Source organism: Ascidia mentula, chromosome 3 (assembly GCF_947561715.1).
Source record: "Ascidia mentula chromosome 3, kaAscMent1.1, whole genome shotgun sequence".
Classification (NCBI taxonomy): Eukaryota; Metazoa; Chordata; class Ascidiacea; order Phlebobranchia; family Ascidiidae; genus Ascidia; species Ascidia mentula.
Genome location: NC_138568.1, coordinates 1,168,897 through 1,195,980, shown reverse-complemented (window position 1 = coordinate 1,195,980; position 27,084 = coordinate 1,168,897). Strand labels below are relative to the sequence as shown.

The 27,084-nt window shown below is 39.6% G+C and overlaps 5 protein-coding genes and 1 pseudogene across 7 annotated transcripts; 2 read left to right on the top strand and 4 right to left on the bottom strand.

The window, feature by feature from the left end:
• Positions 1-327: 327 nt before the first annotated feature.
• On the bottom strand, positions 328-2,319 carry LOC145894640 (galectin-4-like). Its single transcript, XM_082983271.1, has 6 exons — positions 2,248-2,319; positions 1,618-1,809; positions 1,211-1,381; positions 1,008-1,081; positions 747-903; positions 328-477 (listed from the first exon to the last, which is right to left on the bottom strand). Exons 1-6 carry the CDS (start codon positions 2,317-2,319, stop codon positions 328-330), a joined length of 816 nt encoding a protein of 271 aa, XP_082839397.1.
• A 6,511-nt stretch (positions 2,320-8,830) lies between these two features.
• LOC145895078 (32 kDa beta-galactoside-binding lectin-like) lies at positions 8,831-11,888 on the top strand. The gene is made up of 7 exons (XM_082983829.1): positions 8,831-8,873; positions 8,945-9,015; positions 9,235-9,409; positions 9,836-10,012; positions 10,228-10,304; positions 10,723-10,888; positions 11,440-11,888. Exons 1-7 carry the CDS (start codon positions 8,862-8,864, stop codon positions 11,581-11,583), a joined length of 822 nt encoding a protein of 273 aa, XP_082839955.1. The 5' UTR covers positions 8,831-8,861; the 3' UTR covers positions 11,584-11,888.
• Positions 11,889-12,888: 1,000 nt separating this feature from the next.
• LOC145894639 (uncharacterized) lies at positions 12,889-18,486 on the bottom strand (annotated as a pseudogene).
• A 2,150-nt stretch (positions 18,487-20,636) lies between these two features.
• On the bottom strand, positions 20,637-23,882 carry LOC145894393 (protein FAM228B-like). 2 transcript variants are annotated; one of them, XM_082982969.1, is made up of 8 exons: positions 23,737-23,882; positions 23,470-23,596; positions 23,165-23,269; positions 22,804-22,917; positions 22,458-22,652; positions 22,008-22,157; positions 21,724-21,890; positions 20,637-21,550 (listed from the first exon to the last, which is right to left on the bottom strand). In XM_082982969.1, exons 2-8 carry the CDS (start codon positions 23,566-23,568, stop codon positions 21,325-21,327), a joined length of 1,056 nt encoding a protein of 351 aa, XP_082839095.1. In that variant the 5' UTR covers positions 23,569-23,596; positions 23,737-23,882; the 3' UTR covers positions 20,637-21,324. The 2 variants fall into 2 exon arrangements, with proteins under 2 accessions (XP_082839095.1, XP_082839094.1); XM_082982968.1 differs by having other exon boundaries at positions 23,470-23,584.
• A 409-nt stretch (positions 23,883-24,291) lies between these two features.
• On the top strand, positions 24,292-26,171 carry LOC145894818 (profilin-4-like). 2 transcript variants are annotated; one of them, XM_082983467.1, is made up of 4 exons: positions 24,292-24,411; positions 24,908-25,036; positions 25,351-25,485; positions 25,702-26,171. In XM_082983467.1, the coding sequence occupies exons 1-4, from the start codon at positions 24,361-24,363 to the stop codon at positions 25,843-25,845; spliced, it is 459 nt and encodes a 152-aa protein (XP_082839593.1). In that variant the 5' UTR covers positions 24,292-24,360; the 3' UTR covers positions 25,846-26,171. The 2 variants fall into 2 exon arrangements, with proteins under 2 accessions (XP_082839593.1, XP_082839594.1); XM_082983468.1 differs by having other exon boundaries at positions 24,385-24,476.
• On the bottom strand, positions 25,847-26,838 carry LOC145894819 (centromere protein S-like). Its single transcript, XM_082983469.1, has 3 exons — positions 26,757-26,838; positions 26,542-26,645; positions 25,847-25,991 (listed from the first exon to the last, which is right to left on the bottom strand). The coding sequence occupies exons 1-3, from the start codon at positions 26,790-26,792 to the stop codon at positions 25,847-25,849; spliced, it is 285 nt and encodes a 94-aa protein (XP_082839595.1). The 5' UTR covers positions 26,793-26,838.
• Between the last annotated feature and the right edge of the window lie 246 nt (positions 26,839-27,084).

Sequence of the window (27,084 nt, the reverse complement as noted above, 5' to 3'; positions counted from 1 at the left end):
GTACCTCTGGGATTTTTGTAACGTTTATTTTCTCCTCATTCTTATTAAAATCAATTTTGTTTCATCTGGTCGTTTTCGGCATTCACTCGGTTGTGGATTCCGACAAACAATCCTTAAGCAACACTAAGTAGTGGAGACTGCTCCATGTGGTCTTGCATGACCTCTTGCTTCACATGAACCAAATATATTTATTGTTAAAATGCAATGAAACACAACAAACCATGTCCAATATTAGAGGCAATAATGAACAGTGTACATGACAAATGATATCATTAAATACGTCGGGTTTATATGTAAGAGTATATGTTGGCTACAGGTATGTATTGGTTATGGTTGCTCCACCGCAATTGAAATAATCGACCAACCCCGAGTGGAAAGACCGACGAAGTTCCAAACCGGCGCACGATTAAAGAAACGAAACAAAACCTTTCCTTTGCGCTGACACTCGATGGAATCCTCGAGCACATTGAAGATGAACTGAAAAAGAAAAGCTTTTCAAACTTTGGCAGCGTGCAATCGGATAGAAGGTAACCCAAAGCGGAGTAACATGTGCAATATAAAACAGTGGGTTAAATTCATTCGCAAATAAACTGGAAGTGATGAAAACTAAATCAAAATAAACTTGATCTTCACAAGGTTGGATCATTGGCATTGGAATTTATTTGTGATATCTTCATGCAAATTGATCCAAAAGGTTTTAGTTAAATCGTAATTCAAAACAACGAAGTTTCAACAGCTCTATGTACTTCGACGTAGTCCGAAGGAAAATATTGTCCGATGTCCTCCTGTTGCCAACTCCCATTAAGTTTGCTGTTAAGAACCATTGAGTGAACGTCAGGATTTGGTCTAAAATGAAGGGCAATTTCCTCCGTGTTGTTATCCACAAGAAAGTTAATGACAGGCCTGAAAAAGAGTTTGTAAATATTGATTTGTCAGGCCTTATAAGGGAGGGAGCAGTGTTGCGCTGCGCCAAGGCCCGTACATGCACACCTAACTTTCAAACAAACCTTGGGTCGATTGGCTTAGCTTTGAAGGTCACCTTTGTACCTCGAAACTTTTGATCCTGAATTAGAAGATCGGTCTGGAAAAGGTTTCAAAGTAGTTAATTCACACTTTTAAACTTAACCTTACGTAGCAGTTTGTATAACGTAAATATGAGTTGTTTATTTTAAAAACCTATACGTTTGTTATACCAAAGGCTTTTTCTTACTGAATTTGCTGGACGATTGGTTTCTTCGAAGATTACTTCGCTAACTTGTAAACCAAAGATTTCCAAACCCTTGTAAGTTTGGGGGTCTACACGGTACATGAAATAGCAATCCCTCAATTCCTGTCCATTCAAATAAGACCATACAGCGTCAGGCCAAAATGTCAGGTTGATCTGCATGAAAAAATGAGCATCAAGTAATTACAACAAATAACATCGTTCTCTTTTATTGCCGCAAACATCTCTTACTCCTTTTGTCATTTTTTTGAAAATGGTCTTGCATGGAGATTAGTTTTTTTTTATTATTTTTAGTTTAGAACAAACTGTCACAACAGGATCGCCGCGCTGCCTTAAATAGGCGGCATGTGTGTGAATATTCAAACACGCTTCTTAATCTCTCGTATTCTTACCGACACAGATTGCATGTTCGTTATGTTCATGGCGCGACTTGTCTCACTTTCCTGCCACACCCCATTATCGCAGTTGTTAAAAACGATCTTGTTTTGGTCGAAGCGCGGGTTGAAATGCAAACCGATTGTAGAGGTTTGGTTGTCCACAAGAAAGTTCACCCTTACCCTAAGAACTGTATACTTTAGTATACTCTAAATTTTAAATTAATTATCTCAAATAATAATTATCTAAAAATATTCGTATTAAACTATAATCACTTTGTAAAATAAATGTTCACATTCTTGAGCCATATATTTATTATTTTATGAATCACATTAAATTTATGTAACGAAATATTTATAACTTACCTATCTTCCGCTACCAGCCCTTTTATGGTAACCGAACGATAAAGGGGACAGATGTCTTTGACAAACTACGGAGTTGCTTTCTATATCAGACACAGTAATAAGCATTAGTAAAAGTGTTTAAACGAAATCGTTTACATGCGTGTTTACCGTCATGTTGCGTCCAAGTTTTTCGAATATTTTCTATTCCTTCAAGCGATCTGCTAAAACGGACAAACGTTAAACGTTTCAAAATATTCAGGCCGAAAGTTTTTTACACTAAAAACTTATCCTGATCGTACAGACCATATTACAACACTCACTGAGAAGAATACCGCTGACAAACTCCTCAACGTCGCTGGCATCATTTATATCCATGCACACACGCTGACATCTCACGCACTTACGCAAAAGCGTGCACGCAAGTTTGCATTAGTCATGCAAAATATGCGCGACGAAAAACGCCCACTTTACAAAACACGCGCGACGACCGCAAACGCCCACCCGATGGAATAGAATGGTGTATTTCCTTTCATATGCAGGTTTCCTGTTTTTAACTGATAGTCTTGTGTTGATGCTTTTATTTCACGAAAAACTGAATTGTGAAAAAACATTATCTTAAAGGGTCGATTTTTTTGCAAATTCACTGAATTCAAGTTGGGCCAAACATCTTAAGATGTTTATTAAAAAAAATTTAAAGCATGGCGTTTTAAACTTTGGTAAGGACACAGCAATAAAGTAAAAATACTTTTAGAAAGCCAGGATCATCATAAGTATTCGAGCCAACAAACATTATATACCATCAGACCATATTTAAAGAATACGTGTGTCGTACATTGTTGCTAAAACATACCGCGAAGTAACGAATTTTATCTATGGAGGTTTTTAACAAACTGTAATTTCAAATATTATTAAACAAGTCGTAACAAACAGAAGCGTGTTATGGAGTGAGCATTCCCCTAAAACAGAAAAGACAGGCTCCACCAATGAAGATATGCAATTCATAGAAGTACTTTATATTTCAATCTAACAAGCAAAAACGGCAAGCAAACGTGCATTTGTTCGATTGGCGCTGTTTCAAAATGACACCCAGATATTTAAATGTTCAATCCGTTTCTTTGTGACGTAAAGCAGATCACCCATGAAATGTTACCATAGAAATGTTACCATGGGTATTTTTGTGCTCTTTAGCAAATGGCACCTGGTGCTGTGGAATGGATTTTGTGCAAGCTGTTATTCAATGTGTACCATCATTTTAATTAGACAGAGGTATTGGGGTGAGGAGCCACTGAACTAACGACATATCCTGCTGACATTTTCATTATCGTCAGTGACATCTCTTCTACGTTCCAAGGCACGTCAGCGCCTCACGCAGCTTCGCAACTTTCTGCGTAACAGCACAGAATATATACACACGTATCATAATGTTGATCACGTAACTTGGTCTCGTGCGGATATGTAAATCAAGTATTGAATCCGTAATATCTTTGTCCCTAAAATAGTTGCAAATAGTTGGCAAACTACCCATGGGTTTCTCTTGCTGTTTTTCCTCTCATAACCGTGCTACAAAGCATGGAGTATGGCCAAGGTTCCATGCCGTGCTATTTCTTAGATTTGTGCAAACATTTGCAACCAGTGTCGTACATACACTCAATAACCACTACAATATGCTCAAAAGAGTCATAATAGTCAATAAGAGCTGCAGACAGGTGTCCACACTATAATAATAACTGTTAGTCATGTGACCAGACATTTTTTGTCTCACTGTGTATTCATTGCAAAGTTTCCGGTTCGATCAAAACAGCTTTCCAAACAGGAATGGTTGCACTTCTAATTTATAACGAAACATCTCAGGTTCGACGTGCAATTGACGCTTAGTTCAAACACGGGTCGTTTTTTCGCAGCGTCGCATGCAACTCAATATGCAAAATAATAATTGGCAAAATAATGTGGAAATATTATATTTTGTACATACTTACATGTGTTGTTGACGCATAAACAGTAACTAGGCTTGGACGTAATAGAGTCACTAATAACAATATTCGAACGTCATTATCCACAATTCATTCTATTTGTGAGTGGCTATGGGCGTGTTTTACTCGGCATTAAAAGTTTCACTTAACAATGCCCGCGACAATTGCAAAGTTTAACAGCACAAAGCTAAATGCACCTAACAGAAACAATGTGTTTATTATAATTGATGACAGCACTCATAAGTAACACAAACAAAAATTTACCCTGTACCGGGATGACAGAAAACGCGCCATGTTGCGTTGTACACTGCGTTGTGAAAACAAATGTTACCAACGGAAACTGTCAAATTACTGATAAAATTACGCAAGGCTTATTTTATAATATGTAGCATATAAAGACGGAAATTGTTAGTTTACTGGTAAAATGTCGCCAATACCTTTCAGTAAATTAGCATCACAAGCAACGTCGGCAATTACATCAGAAGATGAACCGACACAAATTGTTGTATGAACAGATGTTATTAGTTTACTGGTTAGCATTTCGCAAGACCTTTGCGTGACAGACGGCATGATATGGCGACATTATAGCAACTTGCTTGGGTCGACGCTTCGTACAAACATAGCCAGCCAAGGGGTATAACAGGGTTCGATTATTCAAGTAGTCGCGTTTAAACCAAAAACAGACAAAAGTAACGCCCTATGATATTGTTTTATCAACGGTAGCGTTACCTTATCTTATCTAATTCAGTTTATCGTCGTATTTTCAGTGCAGTGTTTTAACGTAAATCATTGCAATTTTTGGTATTAACCGCGCACGAAAGATATTTTGCCAATGAAATATTTTTTCACGTTGGCAAATTTTCTTGTGTGCAAAATAATTTGTATTAAAGTGGAATGGCCAAAGAAGGTTTTTTCTGACCCCAATTTAATGTTTCTGTTTTCTTGAAAGTTTGTATAGGAATACTGCAGCAAAAAGATCAAACACTAAACAAGCAGCAAAATGGTAAGGATGACGGGGAATTTGTTTACCACAATGCTTCCTATAGTATTTTAAATATATAAACATCTTATATAGTTGGTAACAATGGTTGATCCAGCTCGGCTGTTACGCCCGTGAAGAATACGAGAGCTGATATGGCCAAGAGCATATGCTCAGTGGGGCGATCCTGCCTTAAAGTCGTGCGATCGCATAAAAGTCTTCTGCATATTTTTTGAATGTATTATATTTTTACACAAGGCAACCTCGTACCACGTGAACGACCTCCATTCCCTCAACCGAGCGATTTCGATAAAAGGAATAGCGGTGGAAGACAGGTAACAACCCATGCACGCAGGGTGAAAATTAAACAGACTTTTAATTGTGTATGCTGCGAATAATTTCGATTCTATGGGTCATATAGAAAAGACTGTTACCTAAAATAGTTGCGATCAAATTTTCTAACTGTTGTTTTTTATTTTAACTGTGGTCCTGTCAAAAGTTATGGTTATTGCAACCTTTCAAGCATCGCGTATATCGAAATATTGGAACTAAACAAAAGTAAAACCACCTTAGACCCTTTACAGAGTGAAGGTCAACCTTCTGGTTGGGAATGACACATCGGCGATCGGCTACCATTTCAACCCACGTTTTGACCAGAAAACAATTGTGTTGAACAGCCGCCTGGACGAAACGTAGGGAGAAGAAACAATTTGTCGACAGGGGGACTTATTCCGTTGGGAAAAGGGCGCGGTGGTTGAGGTAAACCTTCCGTAATGGAAATATGCACACAAAGCACATCGCGTTTAATCAAGTCGCGTTTATTGTAGCATCAAAGTAGTTTGAATCAATCAAAAACATTTTAATGTTCTTGCTGCAGCTAAAGTTCGAAGTCCTTTCTGCTGGTATTAAATGTTACTGGGATGGAGAGGAACTGGGGGATTGCTTCTTTGGTCACCTTGTGCCCGATCCTTCCACTTACTCTGGTTTACAAATAATGGGTTTCCAGATTCTCAGCGTAGGATTTGCGAAACTCGATTCAAACGTAACTGACGAAGTAAGTAAAAAAACACTGAAATAGAATATTATGTTTTACCTTAATTGCAGAACGTAATGCAGAAGTAAACCATCTTACCCCAGCCCAATGCGATAAAGCGGACTTTTTTCTGCGTTTAATGCGTCATATTTTTAAACCAATGCGTGTACTTGATTCAACTTTTGCTGTAAAGATTAGGGGGCTTAATTGTCACAAACATATTTAACGTACAGGGTAAACTTGCAACTAAAGGTTAAAAAATGTTTTTAATGTCCTAAGGGAGTCAACTTAACCTCAGTCCAGAGTTGAAAATCGCTAAAGGATCAAGCTTGTTGTAGTTTGTTAAACCCACATAACTACCTACATAAAGTGTTTTCGGCTGGCACTGCACTATCCACGATATATAATAGCCGGAAACACTTATTCATCTTAAATTTCGAAGGAAATAAAAGACAGAACTTAATAATTATTCATTTTTACGTGCTAACAATTGTGGATATTGTTCAGATTACTGACGTGGTTATAAAAGATCAAGCATTTAGAGGAAAAGTTGTGAAGCAAAGCCATTGGCAACAAAGTTTGTTTGTTTGTTTTTTGTTGGTCCATATTGTACATCTGAACTTTGCGACCACATATACTTTTAGTTTTGTATGTTGTCTAATTAAACTATACAGCGATGCACAAAATACAAACACAATTACATTTAAAAACGTACTGCTCTTCTGGCATAAACGTATTGTATTTTACGACGTACCTGGTGAAGTCTCGCCGCATGGCAGACGAAACGTCGTAAAATACAATACGTTTATGCCAGAAGAGCAGTACGTTTTTAAATGCAATATGCCTGGCAGCAACAGGAATTTCAAACACAATTATTTTGATTTTCCCAGGTCTGCAATTGACTTTCTTGTGCAGAATAATACGGAAAAATTTTGCCACTATTTCAACCCGAGGTTGGACGAAAAGAGATGTGACAAAAGCCTTTGTTGGTCATAAAGCTAACAAGAAATAACATACACTTATCATCTTTTCAGCTAAGGTTTGAAATTACGCCGGAGTACACGTTCTGCCACTGGAATAAAAAGAATGTCTACTACCTCCGGCATCTGGGGCCAGCCCAGGAATTTGTTGGACTTTTAACCAAGGGTTTTTGCGTCGAGTCCATCACAGTGGGAAACGCAAACTAATAACAGACCACCATACCTATAACCGCGTACTCATTCATGCCTAACCAGAAATATGATATCGATGTTAATTAGGCGTGTTAATAATAAACATATACAGTTCGTGTTATAATTTTCTTATCATGTACATTCAGCTACAACATTTAACACCCAAGAAAATAATCAGATGCTGCAACGTTTCCACTGAACATATTATTGTATTTTCTCAAATTATGCCTAACCTCGGTCCTTAATGTGGACCCAGGCAGGGAACGTTAACTCCTAAATTCTTTTTACATAAGCAGTTTTCATGGCAAACGATAGAATTAGAATCAGAATTAGAACGAACAAACGCCAGACTGCAACGCAGGCGGTCCGGAGCAGAGGAAATAATTCACGCTATAACATGGACTAGCACTTAGCAGTTCACATGGGAAACAGGATTTGCTTACATGCGCATGCATTGAACATATACAACTCAGCGGTGTCATGCGTAATGCTTATGTAACCTGCAATTTATCGATGAACATAAAGTGAAGTAAGCGTATTGTGATAAAATGCCCATCGCTTGATTCTCCGTGCAGGCCGCTAATGCAATTAGCATTCACGTGCAAAGACGCCATCTTCAGGCTAAAGGTAATTATGCTGTAGACAAGCGCGCAGTTTGTTGTGGCATTGAACATACATAACCCAGCGGTTTCATGCCTGTTGCTTCTGTAACCTGCAATTTATCGACGAACGTAAAGTGGTGTAAGCGTGAAGTTATAAAATGCCCATCGCTTGATTCTCCGTGCAGGCCGCTAATGCAATTAGCATTCACGTGCAAAGACGCCATCTTCAGGCTAAAGGTAATTATGCTGTAGACAAGTGCGCAGTTTGTTGTGGCATTGAACATATACAACCCAGCGGTTTCATGCCTATTGCTTCTGTAACCTGCAATTTATCGACGAACGTAAAGTGGTGTAAGCGTGAAGTTATAAAATGCCCATCGCTTGATTCTCCGTGCAGGCCGCTAATGCAATTAGCATTCACGTGCAAAGACGCCATCTTCAGGCTAAAGGTAATTATGCTGTAGACAAGTGCGCAGTTTGTTGTGGCATTGAACATATACAACTCAGCGGTTTCATGCCTGTTGCTTCTGTAACCTGCAATTTATCGATGAACATAAAGTGAAGTAAGCGTATTGTTATAAAATGCCCATCGCTCGCCCCTCTGCAGACCGCTAATGCAATTAGCATTCACGTGCAAAGACGCTGGCTTCGGGCAAAAGGTAATTATGCTGTAGACAAGTGCGCAGCTTGTTGTGGTCAGTTGCAAGGAATTCTTTGTTTAAGTCCAGGTTGTCTGTAATGGAAATCACTCTTAGAAGAACGAGTTGATCAGAAGAAGAAACAAGTTAAAATTTTTATTTTGAAGGGGTAAACTTGTTGTAATTGGCATTTTTCCTCAGTTGAAAACAAGTCGTTTCCACGAAGTATTCTCTGTTTTCAGTTGAATCGTGCATTGAACATATTCTCTGTTTCAAGTAACTGAAACATCGACGAAAATAATAAGTAGTTGATTGGCCAGAAGAGTCTTAATTAAGTTCAAACGACAAGACACGTACGCACAGTGTAATGCGTTGGTAAAGTCTCCGGAAATTCAATAAAATTTCACAAAAATAACTCATCTTGCAAGTTTGTCCGAAACAACGTAAATAATTAGCTCAGAGTTTCGTATTTTATGTCAATTGTTTAGGTAACACAACTTGTATAGGATTCTTACAAATCAAAATGGTTGACAAGGTAAGCAAGATGGTCCTGAAAGATTGTTTGAGTGGAAAAGTACTTCCTCATAATGTTTTTCTCTGATGCAGAAATTTTTCATTGAAAACTTTAAACCTCTTGGTTACACAATCTGCGTCAAAGGAGCAGCTGTAGATGACAGGTAAGGGTGCTAACGATAAATATGGTTCTCATAGCCAGTATCTCCCGCTGAATGATAAGCATACACTAGAAAATTATGTGTTTTAACGATTTGATTTTCGGAAAAGAAAAGTAACTGAATGAAAAGTGACTGTTTTTGAATCAGTTTTCAATATAACCTAATTAAACCAATCTGTTCGATTTTTTTTACTGTAGTTTTATCGACAATTGTCATGCACAGGCCGTACGTACATCTGCCGGTCAAAAACCAGACGGGCACGATCGGATTCCACTTCAATCCACGTTACGACGAGAAAATGATTGTGATGAATAATTGTGTGAATTGGAAATGGCAGCATGAGCAGATGTGTGAACAAGGTGACCACTTCAAGTGGCAGAAAGGATCAATCGTAGCCGTGAGTCTTTATTTTACGTTAAAACAACATGTGGTTGAGAATAAACCAATGGTAAAATCAAATACTTTTAAAAATGACAATTGACGAAAATATTGAATGGTTATTTTAATTTTTATCTATTACCTCAAGAGACAAATAATCCAGGTTGTCCAAGACGCAAATCCCGCGCAATAAGGTTTTCTGCTTGGATAAGCACATTGTGAGGGAGGTGATTAAATATACACTTGTAGCGACACCCAGTGATGTGAATAAATAAATCACATGTAGCGACACCAAGTGGTACGATTAAATACATCTCTGAGCCTCTATTTCCGAATGCAAATTGATATTTTTATTTGTCCAACCAACATATAGTCAGCATAATAACATGATATATGAGTAATTTTCAAGTTAGATGACATTTCTAAGACGTTCGTTTAAATGCAGCTGAAATTTAAAGTTACCAACGAGGGGATACGAAGTTACTGGCATGGGGAAGTGCTAAAGGATTGTTTCTTCAAACATCGTGTGAAAGTGGCCGATTATGCCGGGTTGCACATCGGCGGAATAGAAATACGCAAAATTAAATTTGTCAAGCACGACGAAGATGATGCGACGGACGTGGTTTGTTTATGTGGAAATTGCTCTGAATGTGTTCCAGTCAAATATTTATCAAAGATTGTTTTCATCGAAGAAAACTTTGGCAGTGTATGGCATTGACTGATTATTGTGTGTGACTTTATTGGTGTAATAATACCAAGATATTAGTTTCAGTTGTAACCTAATTTTGACCTTGGTAATTCTGACCTCGTACTTATCTTCTCAAATGAAATCTACAGGTGACCGACCTCAAATTAAATGATTTTGCTTTCCAAGGAAAATACTTGACAGTGAAAGCGAAGTCAATGCTACCCAGGTCAGCAAATTCTGTTCTTTTTACTACTTTCGTAGCAAGAGCACATTTAGGCCGAATTATGTTCTATGAGCTCTTCCTGTAAACTAGCAATTTTAAACCAACATAAAACGACATTTGTTCCAGTGAAAAAGCAATGAAACAAAATTATTGTGATCGGCGAAGTGTGATATTTTTTTGCCCTATATTCGTTGGTTACGCAACCTGTGACACAATCCAACGCTTATTGTATAGAAATTGCTCGTTTTCCAAAATATCCTCTCTTTAACAGTCTTAATTTGTGCGTGGCGTCGACTCATGCTTTGTAAATACAAAAATACAACAAAAAACAATTGTATAAAGAGTCTAACGTATGATGTTACGAAACACAATAACAAGATAAAAAGAAACCTTTACCTACGACAAATTTCGCTTATTCCAGGCCCGCTATCAATTTCTTGGTGAACAAAAGTCCGGACGACATCGCTCTCCACTTTAACCCGAGATTCGACGAAAAGATTCTCATCCTGGCCAGCAACGTGAAGGGGAAGGAAAAAGAAACCAAACTGAGCGACGGATTTCGTTGGAAAGAAAACGTCCTATACGTGGTACGTGATATGTCTGCACCTAACCCCAACCCCCATATTCAAGCTAATGGCCCCGTGTCACGAGAAGAGTTTACACTGGTTACGTTACATAAATATTCATGGATTTGTTTGGTCAGTTTATTTACTTGGTGACCACAAAGCATAAAATGTTGAGAACAACTGATGGTCATATCCGAGTGACCAGAGCTAAAGGATTTTATTGGTGGGTTTGAAGATTTGAGTGTGCAAGAAAACTAGTGTAATAAAAGTATTTGTAATCTCTTGTCGACTGACTGCCTTAAGACTGCATTTCTGTGCCACAATTGCAAAAGGGTGTTAATTGAGCCCTTGTGTAATATTTATGTAATTTCCACATTTTTATCTCAGTTTAACGGAATACGAAACTCATTGTCAGTATGAAGTGGAGACTAAATAAACTAGTAATTATTGCAAAACATTTTGCAAACAAACCAGCAACGCATAAAACAATTTTCAACTGACTTTTTTATTCAAATTCCAACGAATCTGACCTTACCAAGTTTCTTATAAAAATTTAAACACTTCCTTTTCAGTTGCACTTTTACGTGGCCGACGAACGCATTTACTGCGTGTGGAAAAACGAGCAAGTTTTCTCATTCGACCGTCCTTCTCCTGTTACTGCTGTTGTCGGTCTTAAGATGTGCGGGTGGTGCATACAATCAATTGAGTTGGGGTAGCAGAGTTTCACAAAAACGTTATAAGTTTCAAATTAAGCAGCTGTTTATAATTCTCACTATTCTATTGCATTGACAAGAGTGTATAAATGACCAATGTATAAATGGCTTTATTGTTGTTATGAATAAATAAAAAACGATTTTTGGAAAATGCCCAACATATTCAGCGTTTTGGATACCTTTGGAATTCCTGTGATTGTATATAGTAAATGATAAATATGTTAAGAACAATAAGAACGATTTTTTCATCTGTAATTTTGTACCCGTTGCTGGCGTATTGAATATTCATGTTTTCAATAAATCTATTATGTGAAAAATGTTTTTATCATCAGACAGCTCCAAAAAACACCATCAATGTCTCCAACGTTGCAGTATTGGAAAATCACACACTGCAAAAAAATTAGATAGCGCGACGGTCAGCACTTAATGACTACGTAAATAAACTAAAACGGAGTCAATGAGTTCGTTTTTCAAAAAGAACAAATCAACCATGAACTCATTGACCCCTAAATAAACACAGCCGAGTTCAATAAGAAATGAGCATTCTATTTTTTGAAACGGAACGAACGAACAATAAACACTTTGACCAAAAACGAACTTTCAAAAATTCCGTTTATAAACTCAACCAGACTGAACGAGTTAATTTTTAAATTCAACCATGAACTCGTCGGGTTCAAAAATGAACTCGCACAAATACTTTACAAAACTTCGTGCTGCCAGGAAAAAGCATGAGTATCACAATCGGTGTTGCGCTGCCCTTGGCAGTCAGACGGGCGTGACTGGTTGCGCCCGGACAGTGCAACAGACGGGTTTTCCTCAATGGTTCTTAACGCACACGCTTCTTCTTCAAAAGAAACGGTTCAACTTTATTCAAAGACGCTGCGGTTTCGAACTATTTTGGAACCAGTCACAAAAATATAGGCTTCTTCCCAAACAATAACACAGCAGGAAACAACCTTAGCAGATTCAACTTGCACTTAAATTGCCTTAATTTATCTTATTCAAATAGAACATAATATTAGTTTCATACAGCAGAAAACTAACCAGGGCAAAACTCAGTCAACAACAGTACAGGCAGGCACTGGGGTTCTACGGGAACAACGGTATTTGTGACGTAACAACGGTACATTGTGCTGACGTCAATTATCAATACATCACATAAAACAGTGGCGATGTAACACTCCCCCCCAAAATGTGGGAATGACATGAAACATTTTTACAAACACATCGCCAATATCGTGCGTATCGCGGCGAGAAATGAGTGTCCAAAGGTATCTTCAGAAAACCGAGCAGTTACCCAGAGTTTATCTAGCAAACCGAGCTGACATCGCTCGGAAAGGTTGAGGAGGTCTCATCAGAATCAACGATGCGACACAGTTTTGTGATAGGGCGCCGAAAGACACCGCTGCTCGTCCGAACGAGCACAATGCGAACTCTTCCATTTTCATCGGGGTACGTCTCAATGATTCGACCGATCGCCCATTTTGAACGGCACTCAGATTCGCACACAAGTAGGACGACATCATTTTTCTTAAAGTTGCGATGAGAATCATCATGCCACTTGGGACGAGCAGTGATAACCGGCAGGTATTCTCTCACGAACCTCTTCCAGAAATGGTCAGCGAGAAACTGCACCTGACGCCAACGCCGTCTTGTATAGCAATCCTTTTTCTCTGCAATCGTCGGAGGCAGGTTGGGCGATCCTCTCATCAGCAGGAGATGATTCGGGGTCAGCGGTTCTTCGTCCCTATGATCAAATGTCACCGGGACAAGGGGTCTTGAGTTGATTATGGATTCAGCTTCCACAAACAAGGTCTCCAAGACTTCATCAGACATCACCTGGGAACCAGCAAGCGAGGACATGATCCGACGAACAGAACGAATCATACGTTCCCAAACGCCACCCATGTGGCTTGCAGCAGGAGGGTTGAATGACCACGACGTCTGTTTCTGAAGCAGAAATTCAGAGATTTGAAGCTGGTTCCATGCTTGCAACGACTCTCTCAGTATTTTCTCGGCACCAACAAAATTTGTGCCATTGTCGCTGAAGATATGCTTTGGTGCTCCGCGTCTCCCAATGAAACGACGAAGGGCAGCTATGAACGAATCAGTAGACAGACTGTGGGCAACTTCCAGATGAACGGCACGGATTGTAAGGCAGGTGAATACGCAACCGTAACGTTTCACTTCGCTGCGACCCTGCTTCACCAGAAAAGGACCGAAATAGTCAATTCCGACATTGGAGAACGGAGGTTCAGCGATTCCCAAGCGAGCCGACGGCAGATCGGCCATCATCTGCCGACCCGGTTGAGCATTGCGGCGTCGACAAGACAGACATTTTCCAAGCACGCGCCGTACGGCAACACCGCCCTTGATGATCCAGTGGTCTTGTCGAACTGAAGTCCAGGTGTGTCCGATCCCGGAGTGTCCAACTCTTTCATGATGGGCCAGGATTAATAGGTCAGTCAAATGCGAAGAATGGGGCATGATTGCAGGATGTCTCGCGTTGAAACTTATCGGCGCTTTGTCTAAACGTCCACCAACACGGAGCACTTGATCAACCAGAACAGGGTTTAACTTGTACACGGAACGACTGCAGTCAGTCTTTTTCAGTCGAGAATTTCCACTTAATGCAGAGAGAAGTAAAGCAAAACTTTTCCGCTGCTCGTACTTGACAAGTTCCAACTCGGCGATCTTCAACTCAGACAAGCCAATGTTAGTTGACGGGACAATTGATAATTTCCTTCGATGTATCAAAAACATCTTAAATCTCATCCACCAGGCCACGGCTTTCTTTAATCGATGTAGGCACGAGTAACGTTCAATGATTCGATCCATGGGGTGCTTCGGCTTATGTACGTTAACAGTACAGGAGGCTACAGCCTTCCCCATCGGATTAAATTCCTCAGGAACATCAGCAGCATTTGGCGGTTGCGACGGCCAGTTGGTTTCTGGCTCCAGGAGAAACATTGGGCCTTTTAACCAGCGACTCGAATTGACAAGGGCATCAGCGGGTAGACCTCTTGAGGCATCATCTGCGGGATTTAATTTTATAGGAACGTGTTTCCAATTCGTAATGTCGGTCAGTCGCTCAATCTCTGCCAGGCGATTGGCGACAAAAACTGGAAACCGTTTGGTTGCATTTCGAATGCTTAACAGAACAGCAGTGGAATCACTCCAGAAAACTGAACTTTCAATGGGCAAGTCTAGTTCCTTTCTCATGAGGCGATCCAACCTCGCAGCGAGCACAGCAGCGGTGAGCTCCAGTCGAGGGATCGTCTTCGTGTTCAACGGGGCAAGTCGGCATTTTCCAATCAGAAAAGAACACATCACTGTCCTGTGATCGTCTTCGATGCGAAGATATGATACGGCGCCATACGCATACTTAGATGCGTCAGCGAAATGATGCAGTTGATACTTCAATGGAGGTTTCAGTTTCGAAGACCTGAAGCAACGTGGAACGACAACATTGCTTAAGTGAGGCAACTCAGCAAGCCACCTCTTCCAGTTATCGGATATCAATTCCGGAATGCCGTCATCCCAATTCAGTTCCATTCTGCACAAGTCCTGCAGCAATAACTTGGCCCTTAGAATCACGGGAGATACGAAACCCAGAGGGTCGTAAAGTGAACTGACAGCTGAAAGGATTCCTCTACGCTTGTGCGGCCTGCTCGGCGGTTTGACTTTGAACCGAAATGCGTCCTCCGCAACAGACCAATGAACACCAAGGACTCTCTGTTGCGTAGCATCATCGAGGCAACGCGATTTCACAACCTTTGCTCGATCGTTTTCGGGAACCGACTCCAAAACGCGCTGTTCGTTAGAGAGCCACTTTGTCAAGCGAAATCCTCCTCTGGCTAGCAGGTCTTTCAAACGAAGACGAACAGCGATAGCAGTTTCTATATCCTTGACGGATGCGAGGCAGTCGTCCACATAAAAATTGCGCCGCAAAACGGATTCAACCTGTGGATCAAAGTTTTTACCGAATAAATCTGCGGTCTGCCTCAGACAGAAGGTGGCGCAACTCGGAGAGGACGTTGCACCAAATAAGTGCACTTTCATCCGATGAGGCGTCGGTGTACAGGTCAGATCTCCACCGGGCCACCAGAGAAATCGAAGTGCATCGCGATCACGGGATTCCACCCGAACCTGGTGGAACATTGCCTCGATGTCGGCAATCAAGGCAACTGGCTGACAGCGAAAACGGGTTAGCACGCCAACCAAACTGTTTACAAAATCAGGACCTTGCATCAGTGCGTCGTTCAGTGAGACGCTTCTGCTTCGGGCAGCACAATCAAAGACCACACGAAGCTTGTCAGACTTGTGTGGGTTAAATACTGGGTGGTGAGGCAGGTACGAGATGCGATTGTCTGTCACGACCTTGTTGTCGGGAATTTCTTCGGCGTATCCTTTGGATATGTACGTTTGCACCGTGTCTACATATCCCTTTCGCAGAACATCGTTGTTAGACAATCGTCTTTTCAAACCGACCATTCGCTTTTCCGCCATCTGGCGGCTGGGTGGCAACTTTTCGATTCCAGGTCTCCAAGGTAATGGGAGCTCAAAATGTCCATCTTGATGCTTCACCGATGCCTTCATCGTGTCATAAACAATTCGATCTTCCCTGGATGAGGGTATGTCGAATACTGATGTTCCGTCGCCAAAGTCGCTCTTCCACAAACACTCTATCTCCCGTTGGAACATGACTTGTGCAACCTTTAAAAAACGGACATGTGCTTCGCTCCTTGCAGACGAACCAAGTGCGGGACCAAAGAGTGACCAGCCAAGAGATGTCTTTACAGCACAAGGTGTCCCCTGCGGTCCAGAACGTGTACACTGTACGTGGAAGGCTGCGGGGTTATCGGCTCCGATCAGTATCGTCACAGTTCCCCCTTCCAGGCGACGCAGGGGCAACTCCTTGAGGTGATTGAACTCCGCAAGCTTCTTCGCATCAGGGATCCTATTTGGCGACACGGGAATTTTGTCGATGGACAGCACTTCCGGCAACAACAACGGCTCTCCGTCATCAAGCGGCATGACGGTGAAGGACACAGTGGAGCCTTGGTACACTCGCGATTGATCTGTCAGAGTGCTCAGACAAATCTTTCGATCCTTGGATTGCAGACCAAGTTTATCAATCAGACCTTGTTCGCAAAATGTAGACGTAGAACCTTGATCAAGAAAAGCGTACGTATTTACCTCGATGTTGTTGTGTCTGACCTTTACGGGAACGACGTTGAGGTAGACTCCGCAGTTGTCCGTTGTAGCTTCCATTATCGTTGCCGATTGTTCTATCGGCGATGGCTTCGGGGCAGGGTTCTCTGTAATCTTGCCGGGTCGCCTCTTCTGAAAGGCGCCATGCAACTTTGTGTGGTGAAAAGTGCCAGTGCAACCTTCTACCGAGCATGGCTTGCGAATCGTGCATTTCCCGCAACGATGACCTGAACAAAGGCGTGCACGCTTTCGTAGACAGCCTCGACACCGAACAACGAGTTGGCGATGCGCGGTCGCTCTACGACAAAATTGGTAAAGGCGAGATATCCGGCTTGGGATCCAGTCTCGTCGAGCACTTGAACGGAACGTTCGATCCACTTCTCTTGAAGCCGGAACGGCAGTTTTCGAATTAGCTGTCTTAACGTATCCAAGGAGTTCAAGCTCGCGTACTCCTCAATATCTTCGAGTGAGCTGCGACACTTTTCTAAAAGGTCAGAAAATTCCATCAGGTCTTTTGGTCGACCTTGCTTGACTGGCGGAAATTGTTTGAGCCGGCGTTCACATGCGTTGGCAATAATATGGGGTTGTCCGTAATCGTATTCAAGTCGGGAACGGGCTTTGGAGTATCCTGAGATCTTATCCTTGCTGTAGATCTCAAGTTTAGCAGCAATGAAGTCTTCGCAGAATTGCAACAAACAAACTAGCCGTGAATCTTGGGACTTCGTTCGGCTATGAACATGGGACTCAATAGCACGAACAAATGACCAGTAGTTCAACGGATCGCCATCAAACTTTCTGACCGCGGGCTGGGGCAAAACGATTCGCTGTTGTATGAAGTCCTCTTCTGGGACGTATCTACGCGACGGAGAGACAACATCCTGTATGTTCAACGGAAAGGGATCAGGACCTTGATATGACTTAGCAACGGGTGCGCTGACAGATTGCGGGAAAAACGGCTTCGTATCCACGCAAGTTGGGTGTGACCGTGGTACGACAGGGACAGCAGTTTGGTAAGCATTTACCGGCGCACTATTGAACTCAGGTCGAAGCCCCACGACAGAGGAACTTGTCACGGGAGGATGTCTTGGGTCACACAGCAGGGGATCTCCAGCAATGGATTCTTCCTCCCACGCACGTACTTCAGCCTCGGCCATGTCTACCTCATCGTCGACCTGTTTTCTTCTTCGTTCAGCATCAAGTTCTGCTTGACGCCTTGCAAGTTCAGAATCTTCATTGACTTGACGCTGTGACACCCGAGCCAATTGAAGTTTAACACGAGCGGCTATTCTTTGACGGGTAATCGAGGAGGTGGAAGAAACAGAGATATGTACGTCAACATGTGAACTCGACGATCGGCTTGATATAGTCTTCCGACGCCCAGTTGACTTCTTGGCGTTGGCAAACCACTCCGCAACACGAGAATCGAGTTCACGTTTTGCGCGCTGGCAATCCTGTCTTGCTAGAGCCAATTCGCTGTTTTCAGCAAGCGGCGCATAGGCATTAATCAGGTCGGAAAAACACTTCTCCAGCTGTGGCAGGTATATCCTTAACAAGAACAGCGTTGTCAATTTTCATCATTAACTCTTTAACATGCAGGCAAGATTGTTGCCATGCGTGCGCGCAGCTGGATACTAGCAAAACCGCCGGGTTCTCGACTGTGGAAGACGAAGACGGTGAAGCAGGATCACACATTTCGAATGGTAATAAATCCCAATGGTAATAAATCCAAATGGCTCGGAACGGACTGAGAATAAATCCAATAATTCAAAACGGGCTGAGAATAAATCCAATAATTCGAAACGGGCTGAGAATAAATCCAATAGTTCGAAACGATGTTGCGCTGCCCTTGGCAGTCAGACGGGCGTGACTGGTTGCGCCCGGACAGTGCAACAGACGGGTTTTCCTCAATGGTTCTTAACGCACACGCTTCTTCTTCAAAAGGAACGGTTCAACTTTATTCAAAAACTATTTTGGAACCAGTCACAAAAATATAGGCTTCTTCCCAAACAATAACACAGCAGGAAACAACGTTAGCAGATTCAACTTGCACTTAAATTGCCTTAATTTATCTTATTCAAATAGAACATAATATTAGTTTCATACAGCAGAAAACTAACCAGAGCAAAACTCAGTCAACAACAGTACAGGCAGGCACTGGGGTTCTACGGGAACAACGGTATTTGTGACGTAACAACGGTACATTGTGCTGACGTTAATTATCAATACATCACATAAAACAGTGGCGATGTAACAATCGGTTTAAACCGGAATCCAAGAGATGATTGTAACGTTTATGCATGACGTAGTGTTTACATTTACGTAATTTTCCATTAGGTAATGGAGAGTGACTTGCAGTTTTGTACCGCCCAGATAAATACCACAGTTCTCGGAACTGCCCAAGGAGAATCGCTCGTAACACGTAATTAAGTATCGTGGTTCGCACGCAAGCCGCAAAACCGGTTATTATGAATTGTCTTTAAATCTCTGGTTTCTGTAGCCCGAATTCATTCCACATTGTGGAGTCGCCACTCTGCGCTGGGCTTTTGCCTAGTGTAGATTCACCATTCATTCTACATTGTTGGTACGCCTTGGCGTAGAATCACGTTTGTTTATTCTACTCTGGGGTTGAGTTGTATTTCTGAACATATATCTATCGTCTTGGTGAATAAAACAAACTAACACAAGTTTGGTTAGTTACGAAGAGGAGTCAGGAGTTAAGGGAAACGCATCTCGCAGTTGAACACGCAAGTCAAACAAACAAACAATACACGTCTCTACAGATTTTTGGTCGATTTTTGAAAAAACATCAAGTCTAAAACCCCTTTTCGTTTTTCTGGATTTTGTCCGATACAAAAATATCCGGTTGCAGGCCGATTTAACCGGAATATTTCAGTTTCAAATCGGTTTGGGGCGGTTTCAGCAGCCTCTCGAACATCCAAACCGGAATATAAGAATTGAAATTTTTGGTCGATGAATATTTTGTATTTGCCGCTAGTCTCGTCCTGTGTAGGACCTGTTTTTGTTGGTAGCAGGCGACACAACATTTTTGTTTGTAAACCGAAAAGAGAAAACAATTTGAAGATAGTTTGAAATGAAAGCTGAGTGCGTAATGTGTGCCGATTTTTGAAAATTATTTTACCATCATCATTCTTTCGTGCATTTTAGCAAGAATTTGTTGAAGCGGTTGGCAGAGAAGCAAGCAAGAGAATTTGATCAAAAGGACCTCAAATTAAAATATATCGAGACGAAGCGATTGTTGGAAAAATATATCAATACCTTTCCTCCAAGCTTTGCAGTATGCTTTTAAGAGCTTTATATGTTTGTATTAGCTCTTCCAATCCCTAATTTGTATTTTTGCTAGACCATTGCTTTCCTAAACTTTTTTGCCATAACTTACATATGTTTTACCACAGAGTGAGTATGTAGATAGAAGTAATGTCAACATTACTTTCCATAAAAAAACACAAGAGTTAATTGACGCATGGAATAATGATCTTGACGACATTCAAGCTAAAAGTCAAAAATTAGAGGTTAGTCAAACTAGATTTCATTTATATTTGCTTGAAAAATGTATTTTTATATACAGGAAAAGGTCATGACTTTAAAGCCAACAGAGTTTAATGATGATACTTCTTTAAACTTGTTGCAAAAGCTTGGAAGCCATTTTACAAAAAGGTGAAGAAAGATTACTGTTTGTCATAATTGTTTTATTACAAAACTTTTTGTTTTTACAGCAATCGGACAATGAGCAAAAAACACGAAGACGAATTTGAAAACCTAAAAGATGTATTTGAAGCTGAAGCCAAAAATATGCAACAAAACTACTATCAATTACTGGTAGCCATATTACTTATGTATTTATATTTGTCATGACAACGAACAACTGGTATCGTATCACTGTGTACACAATAAAAGTATGACACATCACAATTTTTTTCAGGATGACAAACCAAGGGAAAGTCGCTGCATTCAGAACTGCACGAAAAGAACAAAGTAAAATTGTTCAACTTTTTGTATTTATGAATTTCGCTTTTAGTTTTTGATTGTTTTTTCACTTTGGCACTTTATTAAATGTTTTTTCATGGCACTAGTGGATTGAATAGCACAAAGAACGGATTGAAATATTTCCACCCCAAGAAAATCTCATGAAAGTTACAAAACAGTAACTACAGTTGTAGGTTTGCCTCAGTAACATGGGTTACAGGTAAAACAAGTAAACATTATGATTTTTTTAGTTTGTAGTGAGGCCTATGTTCAGTGGCAAATAAAAATCTGAACAGGAAAACATGTCAAATTCTACCCCTTAATATTTTATCTAAACAGAAATGCAAACACAATGTCAGTGGCCTACAGGTAGTTGTAATGTACTGTGTAATTTTCCTTTGGTAACATTAACTCCACAGCTAGTAATTACCCCTTAAAGTTACTTGGAGGCACATGAACATGCAAACTGTTGGCACATTCAAGTAACTTGGCACATTTTGAGCAGTGATTCGACCTACAGAATTACAGCTATTTGGCATAATTCTACTAATCACAGGTTGCAATTTTCTCCAAATCAAAACGAACTGTGGGCTTTGTTGGTTCGGTTAAAGAAGTTTGTAGTATATGAGGTGAGGGCATGGTGGATGGTATTTCAAAACGTCGCTTCCTTTGAATCTTTAACTCTTGATCTGAAGTCTCCGGCCCATAATGTGTTTTGCTCCATTTCTCAAAATCAATGTCTGTTCTGTACACGCGACCACTCATCCGATTTCTGAAAAGTTCCAAAGGTAATATTTTTGTTTGACTCAATTTACATCAAAAAATATTAAAAATCAAGAATGTGTTGCAACTTTAAATTTGATCAAGTCCATGCATGTAGTAGATACATAACACACTTTTGTTAAGTTAGGTGGTTAACTGTGAATAAAATAAAATCAGGTGTACCTGCTCCACCTCCGGATGGGGCTGTCAATGTCACGCAAGGGCATAGATAGCCAACTGATGCAGTTGGTTCCCTGTCTGCCCAATGGAACCATGGGTGGTGACGGTAATCTCATGTTTTGTATGTCGGCATTGGGCAGAATGTCACCCGTGTCACATTGGTGTAAAAACTACACAATGACAAGAAAGATACATATTTGTACATGTCTGTAACAAATTGTCACCACACAAAGGAGACAAAGAATGCCTTTGTTGCACAACAATGTCCTGTGGTCACCCGATCTCACCTTATCTTCATCATTTTGTCGGCGCTCACAAATTAACAATGGGTCCCTGAGCCTCTCGGTTTTTACTTGTAATGCCACATCACTGCTGGGGCCATAGATCACCAGTGGATCATATTCCTCTGGGGACAGGGTATCAAGGAATACATTGCCCTAAGCAGATTATGTGTTGATGTCACACATGCAAAGTACAACTAAACACAAACTGACAACAAACCTCTAACTTAACTGAATAATTTCAAATATAGCACACTCTATTGGTATTATAGGTTTTAGGTATTATACAGCCAGATTTATCCACATTATAACTGGAAAATAGGTAAATCAAGCATAAATTGCAAAGACAAACAGTGCAAAAATACAAAAAACTAAAATGTTTGTTACTAAGACATGCCACAACACAACCAAATGAAATATTTTCCTACAAATTGGGTGATTTACTTCAAAACATACCTTGTTATTTTTGTACTGCAAGTATTTGAGGTATTCCATTCGCCGTTTTCCATCAATTTTATCGAAACCATCATCAATTTTGTGTTCAATGCGTCTTCGCAAAGGAATGTACACATTTTCTTGCCATTTTTTGTAAAGGAGTTCTTTTTTGCGTATGTTTAACAAATCTTGCTGTTTAACAAGCTCATCAATTCCCTATGAACATAAAATACAATAAGTTATGCCAAAGCAAATATAATTCACTAAAAAATAATTTATAAAAGCTTTCATTGTTTAATAATACCAAGTTCTACAAAAACTTGGGAGTTAAAATATTATATTAATTTGTTTCTAAGAAAGCAGATACCTTCACAAAGTTTTCTTCATTGTGTAATACTGCATTATACATTTTCCGAGTGTCATATGTTTCAGCACTATGTCGATCCCTTATTCTCTGCAGCGACTTTTGGTTTATCCAGTCCTACAACACATAAAGTTGCAAATCACCAAAATAGGAAGAAGCAAGAGCAAAATCCAGACACCACGTTCACTTTGTATTTACAATGTCAAATTGTTTTATCAGAACATGTGTTATTGTTTGGTAATAAACATTAGGGCATCACAGCTAAGCTGGATCCGCCTTATTCCTAACAGATTGAGTGTATGTTGTGGTCAAGATACACTGCTGCACATGCCCATGCGGCCTTCACATTACCATAGCAACAAACCTTAATGTGTGGTGAATTCCCTACACTTGACGTATTAGACGTTGCTCGACTTGGACGGCTTTGTGATGATCCGAGTCTTTTTGGTTTTGTAAATTCCATGCCATCCTAAAAGTACAAGGTGCAGCAACAATTAATTTTATGTCATGTCTTGCAATTGACTTTACTAAATAAATGTCCTTCAAAAATGCTGTTTGTACATACTGTAATTGCTGCATTACTGGTAAATGTAACATGAATCAAATATTCACTTAATGGCATGCAAATTTTGTATGTTTAACACATGCTGTGGTCATGGATACACTTACCAAGCATGTTGTGGCTCCATTGCCAAAATCAATCAATTCACTAGCAAAACAGTTTATGGAACCACTTTTTCTTGCGGATAAATTGGATTGGCGGCTCATTTCCGCTACCTATGCCCTAAAAAATTGACTGAATCAGAAAAAAGAATATTACTAATACTTGGCATAATCAATACAACGGATAATTGAGTTGTAAAGGTTTCATTTCAAATGCATTCTTCATTAATCATTTTGTTTATTTACATTGGTTTCGAAACAATGCAAACTTACCTACTACAAAGCAATACCCGACGCGAAATTAACTCTGATCCCGCAGAATTCTTCCAAACAAAACACTTTCCCAAGCCCAAGAAAGTATTTGGCATCAACTTACATCTCTCCAATTTTTTTGTTTTCCCATAATCACAAAAAGTTTCCCTCTCGAGTGGTTTGCGCAGTAACCATGGTAATTTATGACTTATAAAAGGCGCCACTAGCGGCAAAATAATGTAAAAAAAGTTTTTCGTGCTCGTATGAAATTTAAAAAAATAATATAATAATAATACAATTGATTGTATTTAAATTTTTAATTTGCAAATTTTGTGGCATCTATTAATTGCGTTACGAATATTATGCTTCAAATCGAACACACCAATCAGCAAAGAATTGTGCATATTTGCCATGTTATGGTTTTATAGAATAAAAGTATTAATTTGCTACATTTTTGCATTGACTTTTATAAAATGCATATTGCAAAAATTAAAAATACAACAAAACATAGAAACAAACATATGTCCCATTTTCTTGGTTACTAAGCAACGAAACAAGACACGCTTGGCTGAGACTTGGAAGTGCATCTCGGGTAATTGCTTGTTAACTGTGTTTACTGTAAATACAAGAGTTTTGTGAAGCAAAATGGCAACAATGTGGATGGAAGGCGATCGATATCAGATCAAAGGTGTTCCGGTAAGTGAAGCAGCAAGTAAAGGTTGGCGAAAATGTATGATTTTACAGAAAAAGAATTTTGGCGGGTATGGAGTTTATTTTTGTTGATCCAGTAACGTTTTTATTCTTTTTATTTTGAAAAACAACTTTACAAATTTTTAACTCCAAAGAACAGGACAATTAAAACTAATTCATATTATATTTAACAACATAAACCCTTCATAAGGTTTCCTATTGATAAATATATATATTATATTCCCCCAAGCTTATAGGTATCATAACTATAAATCACTAAGGAAACAACGAACAATGCAGTATATATTAAGTATTAAGGCTTTGCGGTATATCACCTGAAAACCTTGTGAATTTACACAGAAGTTGTTGAAAAAAACAGCTACCAAGTCTTTGTTGGCCATAAAGCTAGCAGAAGAGTCCAAAAATTTAAACTTTCATCTACATAAATAAATATCTGTACATAAGAATACATGAATGTAAATGTCATTATTCTGTGTATCAGGACAGAGTGAAGATGAATCAGCTGAACAATCTTCTTCACGACGCCTTAATTTCAACAGAACATGTTGAAAAATGTGCAATTATTGAAAAGAAAGATGGTGAACAGAAGGCGGCGTCTCCTGGGTTTCATGTGCATAAATTAAACTTTGCTGTTTGTAGTTTGCCGAAAATTAATTTCAGAAATTTACACTTTTCTTTTAAACATGAACAAAAATACTCCACCAAGTCGATCTGCAAAGCATTGTACTCAATGTTATGATACAGTAAATTAGTAGACATAAACAGAAAATGTAAACCAGAAAAAAGCATGTAACAACTGATCGTACTTAATTATTCCAATTTTGTTGCGTTGATATTCCTTTGCCAAAATTTTTATTCATTAAACTCTTCATAAGTTTCCTCGTACAAAATAATTTGACTTACAAATACAAAACTGCATTTCAGATAGCCAAGGATCAAGTTATAAGTTTACTTGATGACTTTAAGCGCTGTTCAACGATAAGAAAGGAAGGAATATTCTTTGAAGACAAAAATTACAAATGCATTCGTGCGGACAAAAACTCCATTTACGCAAAATCAGTAAGTTCTTTTTCCAATAAACTGGTGATGCTGAATACTTTTACCACCTGATTTTTCAAAAATTTAAAAAAAAAATGTTGCCATGATACAATACCATCCCATCCTACAAATCGTGAAAAATACCTTTCAGTACATGGGTGATGGGTACATTAATTCTACAATTGCTGCGAACTTTGAGTTAGTCGAACATTTTATACATCTGTCAAAACATTTTAGTTACAGCCTGGGGAAGGTGGACTTATTCTTGTGCGCACAAATTCCCTTGTGATTGTTGCAACATACACAGAGCGAATGTTTGCCTCTGTGTGCGTGGAAGCCATGGAAAAGCTGGGAGATTACCTTCGTGAAAAGGGCAGATGAGTTATTTTGACGTTTTGAAAGACGACAAATGTTTGTGAAGTGTCGGCGTCTTTCGTGCCAACATGAGTACGTCATCATGGTTGATTTTTTTCCGCCGTGCATGTTGGGAAAACATTTCCAAATCTCTAGCAAACTCTGACGATTGCCTGTGGGATGAAGTTAGACTACATTTTAATGTTGAAATTTCCTTCCATACAATTACATGGCAAAAAAAACACAAGGCAAACATGTGATGCATTAACATAAACTTTTAGCTGTGTATTGTGTTTGCACATTTCTCGAATAAAACTTGTATGTCATGAAGAGGTTGAAAAACCAACAAATAACCCAGGATCGGTGAACCAAGCCACCCTGGTAGGCTGTCGATCAATACCGTATCTGTAGCTTTACTCAGCTACTCATTAAGAGGATGTTTGAATAAATTTTCTTTGGAAAAATTGAAACGAATTTAGATTGGTTTATTGACTCAACACTTTTGTTGAAACCATTCGGTATGAAAACATCCAAAGGGGTAAGTTAACTAAAAAAAAATATTTGCCCACAAAAATGGACAAGGCAAGCCAGCCTGGAAACAATATTGTGCACGGAAGATAAATCCTTTTGCAAAAATTAAATAGGGCAAGTGAGCAGTCACACAAGGTATATGAAGCAACAAAAATGTGTAGCCTTTCCACAGCTTTAAACAAGCTAGCTTACCGCCAGGCTAGATGTGCCAAAGTGAGGATAACTTGTTTGCTGAACTCAATACCGGTTTCAGACTTCACCTCTTCACATATTTCAGCAGTTGTCAATTCAATTACCTGAAAACAATTAGGAGATGTAAAGGAATTTGTTTAATCAACAGATTGGTAGCAAACACAGTGTTTTAAAATAATTGATTGTTTTTTCGGCATTTACGTTTTTACATAAACCTGTTTTAGTCTTTCATCTGGAACTTGTTTTTCCATTTTTTACTTGTTTGGCAAACTGTAATCGGTTCTGCACAAAAAAAACAGTCAGTTTTTGACAAGTAAGTAAAGCGAAGAGGTAAATCGATTAAAAATTATCCTTCCTCCACAAACTTGTGGGGCGAAGATTTAAGTGAAAAAAACACGAAAATTTTTTTTCATAAATCATTGACAAACAAATAAATAAATTGGGGAACACCCTGTTTTTCGCGCGTCTTAGGTTTGACCAGGCGAGGGTGCTAACAAGCACAATTATTTCGACAACGATATTAACGTCAATAGGACCACACCT

Coding starts and splice junctions, on each gene's coding strand:
- LOC145894640 (XM_082983271.1), bottom strand. CDS start 2,319: ATGGATATAAATGATGCCAGCGACGTTGAGGAGTTTGTCAGCGGTATT. Junction 1,382..1,617: donor CGAACATGCAATCTGTGTCG/GTAAGAATACGA, acceptor TTTTTCATGCAG/ATCAACCTGACATTTTGGCC. Junction 478..746: donor TTCCTTCGGACTACGTCGAA/GTACATAGAGCT, acceptor TTTCTTTTTCAG/TTCATCTTCAATGTGCTCGA.
- LOC145895078 (XM_082983829.1), top strand. Junction 9,410..9,835: donor AGAAAGGATCAATCGTAGCC/GTGAGTCTTTAT, acceptor GTTTAAATGCAG/CTGAAATTTAAAGTTACCAA. Junction 10,305..10,722: donor GCGAAGTCAATGCTACCCAG/GTCAGCAAATTC, acceptor CGCTTATTCCAG/GCCCGCTATCAATTTCTTGG.
- LOC145894393 (XM_082982969.1), bottom strand. CDS start 23,568: ATGAGCCGCCAATCCAATTTATCCGCAAGAAAAAGTGGTTCCATAAAC. Junction 22,653..22,803: donor ATGAAGAAAACTTTGTGAAG/GTATCTGCTTTC, acceptor TTATGTTCATAG/GGAATTGATGAGCTTGTTAA. Junction 22,158..22,457: donor TGCAGTACAAAAATAACAAG/GTATGTTTTGAA, acceptor TAATCTGCTTAG/GGCAATGTATTCCTTGATAC.
- LOC145894818 (XM_082983467.1), top strand. CDS start 24,361: ATGGCAACAATGTGGATGGAAGGCGATCGATATCAGATCAAAGGTGTT. Junction 25,037..25,350: donor CGGCGTCTCCTGGGTTTCAT/GTGCATAAATTA, acceptor ACTGCATTTCAG/ATAGCCAAGGATCAAGTTAT. Junction 25,486..25,701: donor ACTCCATTTACGCAAAATCA/GTAAGTTCTTTT, acceptor AAAACATTTTAG/TTACAGCCTGGGGAAGGTGG.
- LOC145894819 (XM_082983469.1), bottom strand. CDS start 26,792: ATGGAAAAACAAGTTCCAGATGAAAGACTAAAACAG. Junction 26,646..26,756: donor CAGATGAAAGACTAAAACAG/GTTTATGTAAAA, acceptor AATTGTTTTCAG/GTAATTGAATTGACAACTGC. Junction 25,992..26,541: donor TTGGCACATCTAGCCTGGCG/GTAAGCTAGCTT, acceptor TTCATCCCACAG/GCAATCGTCAGAGTTTGCTA.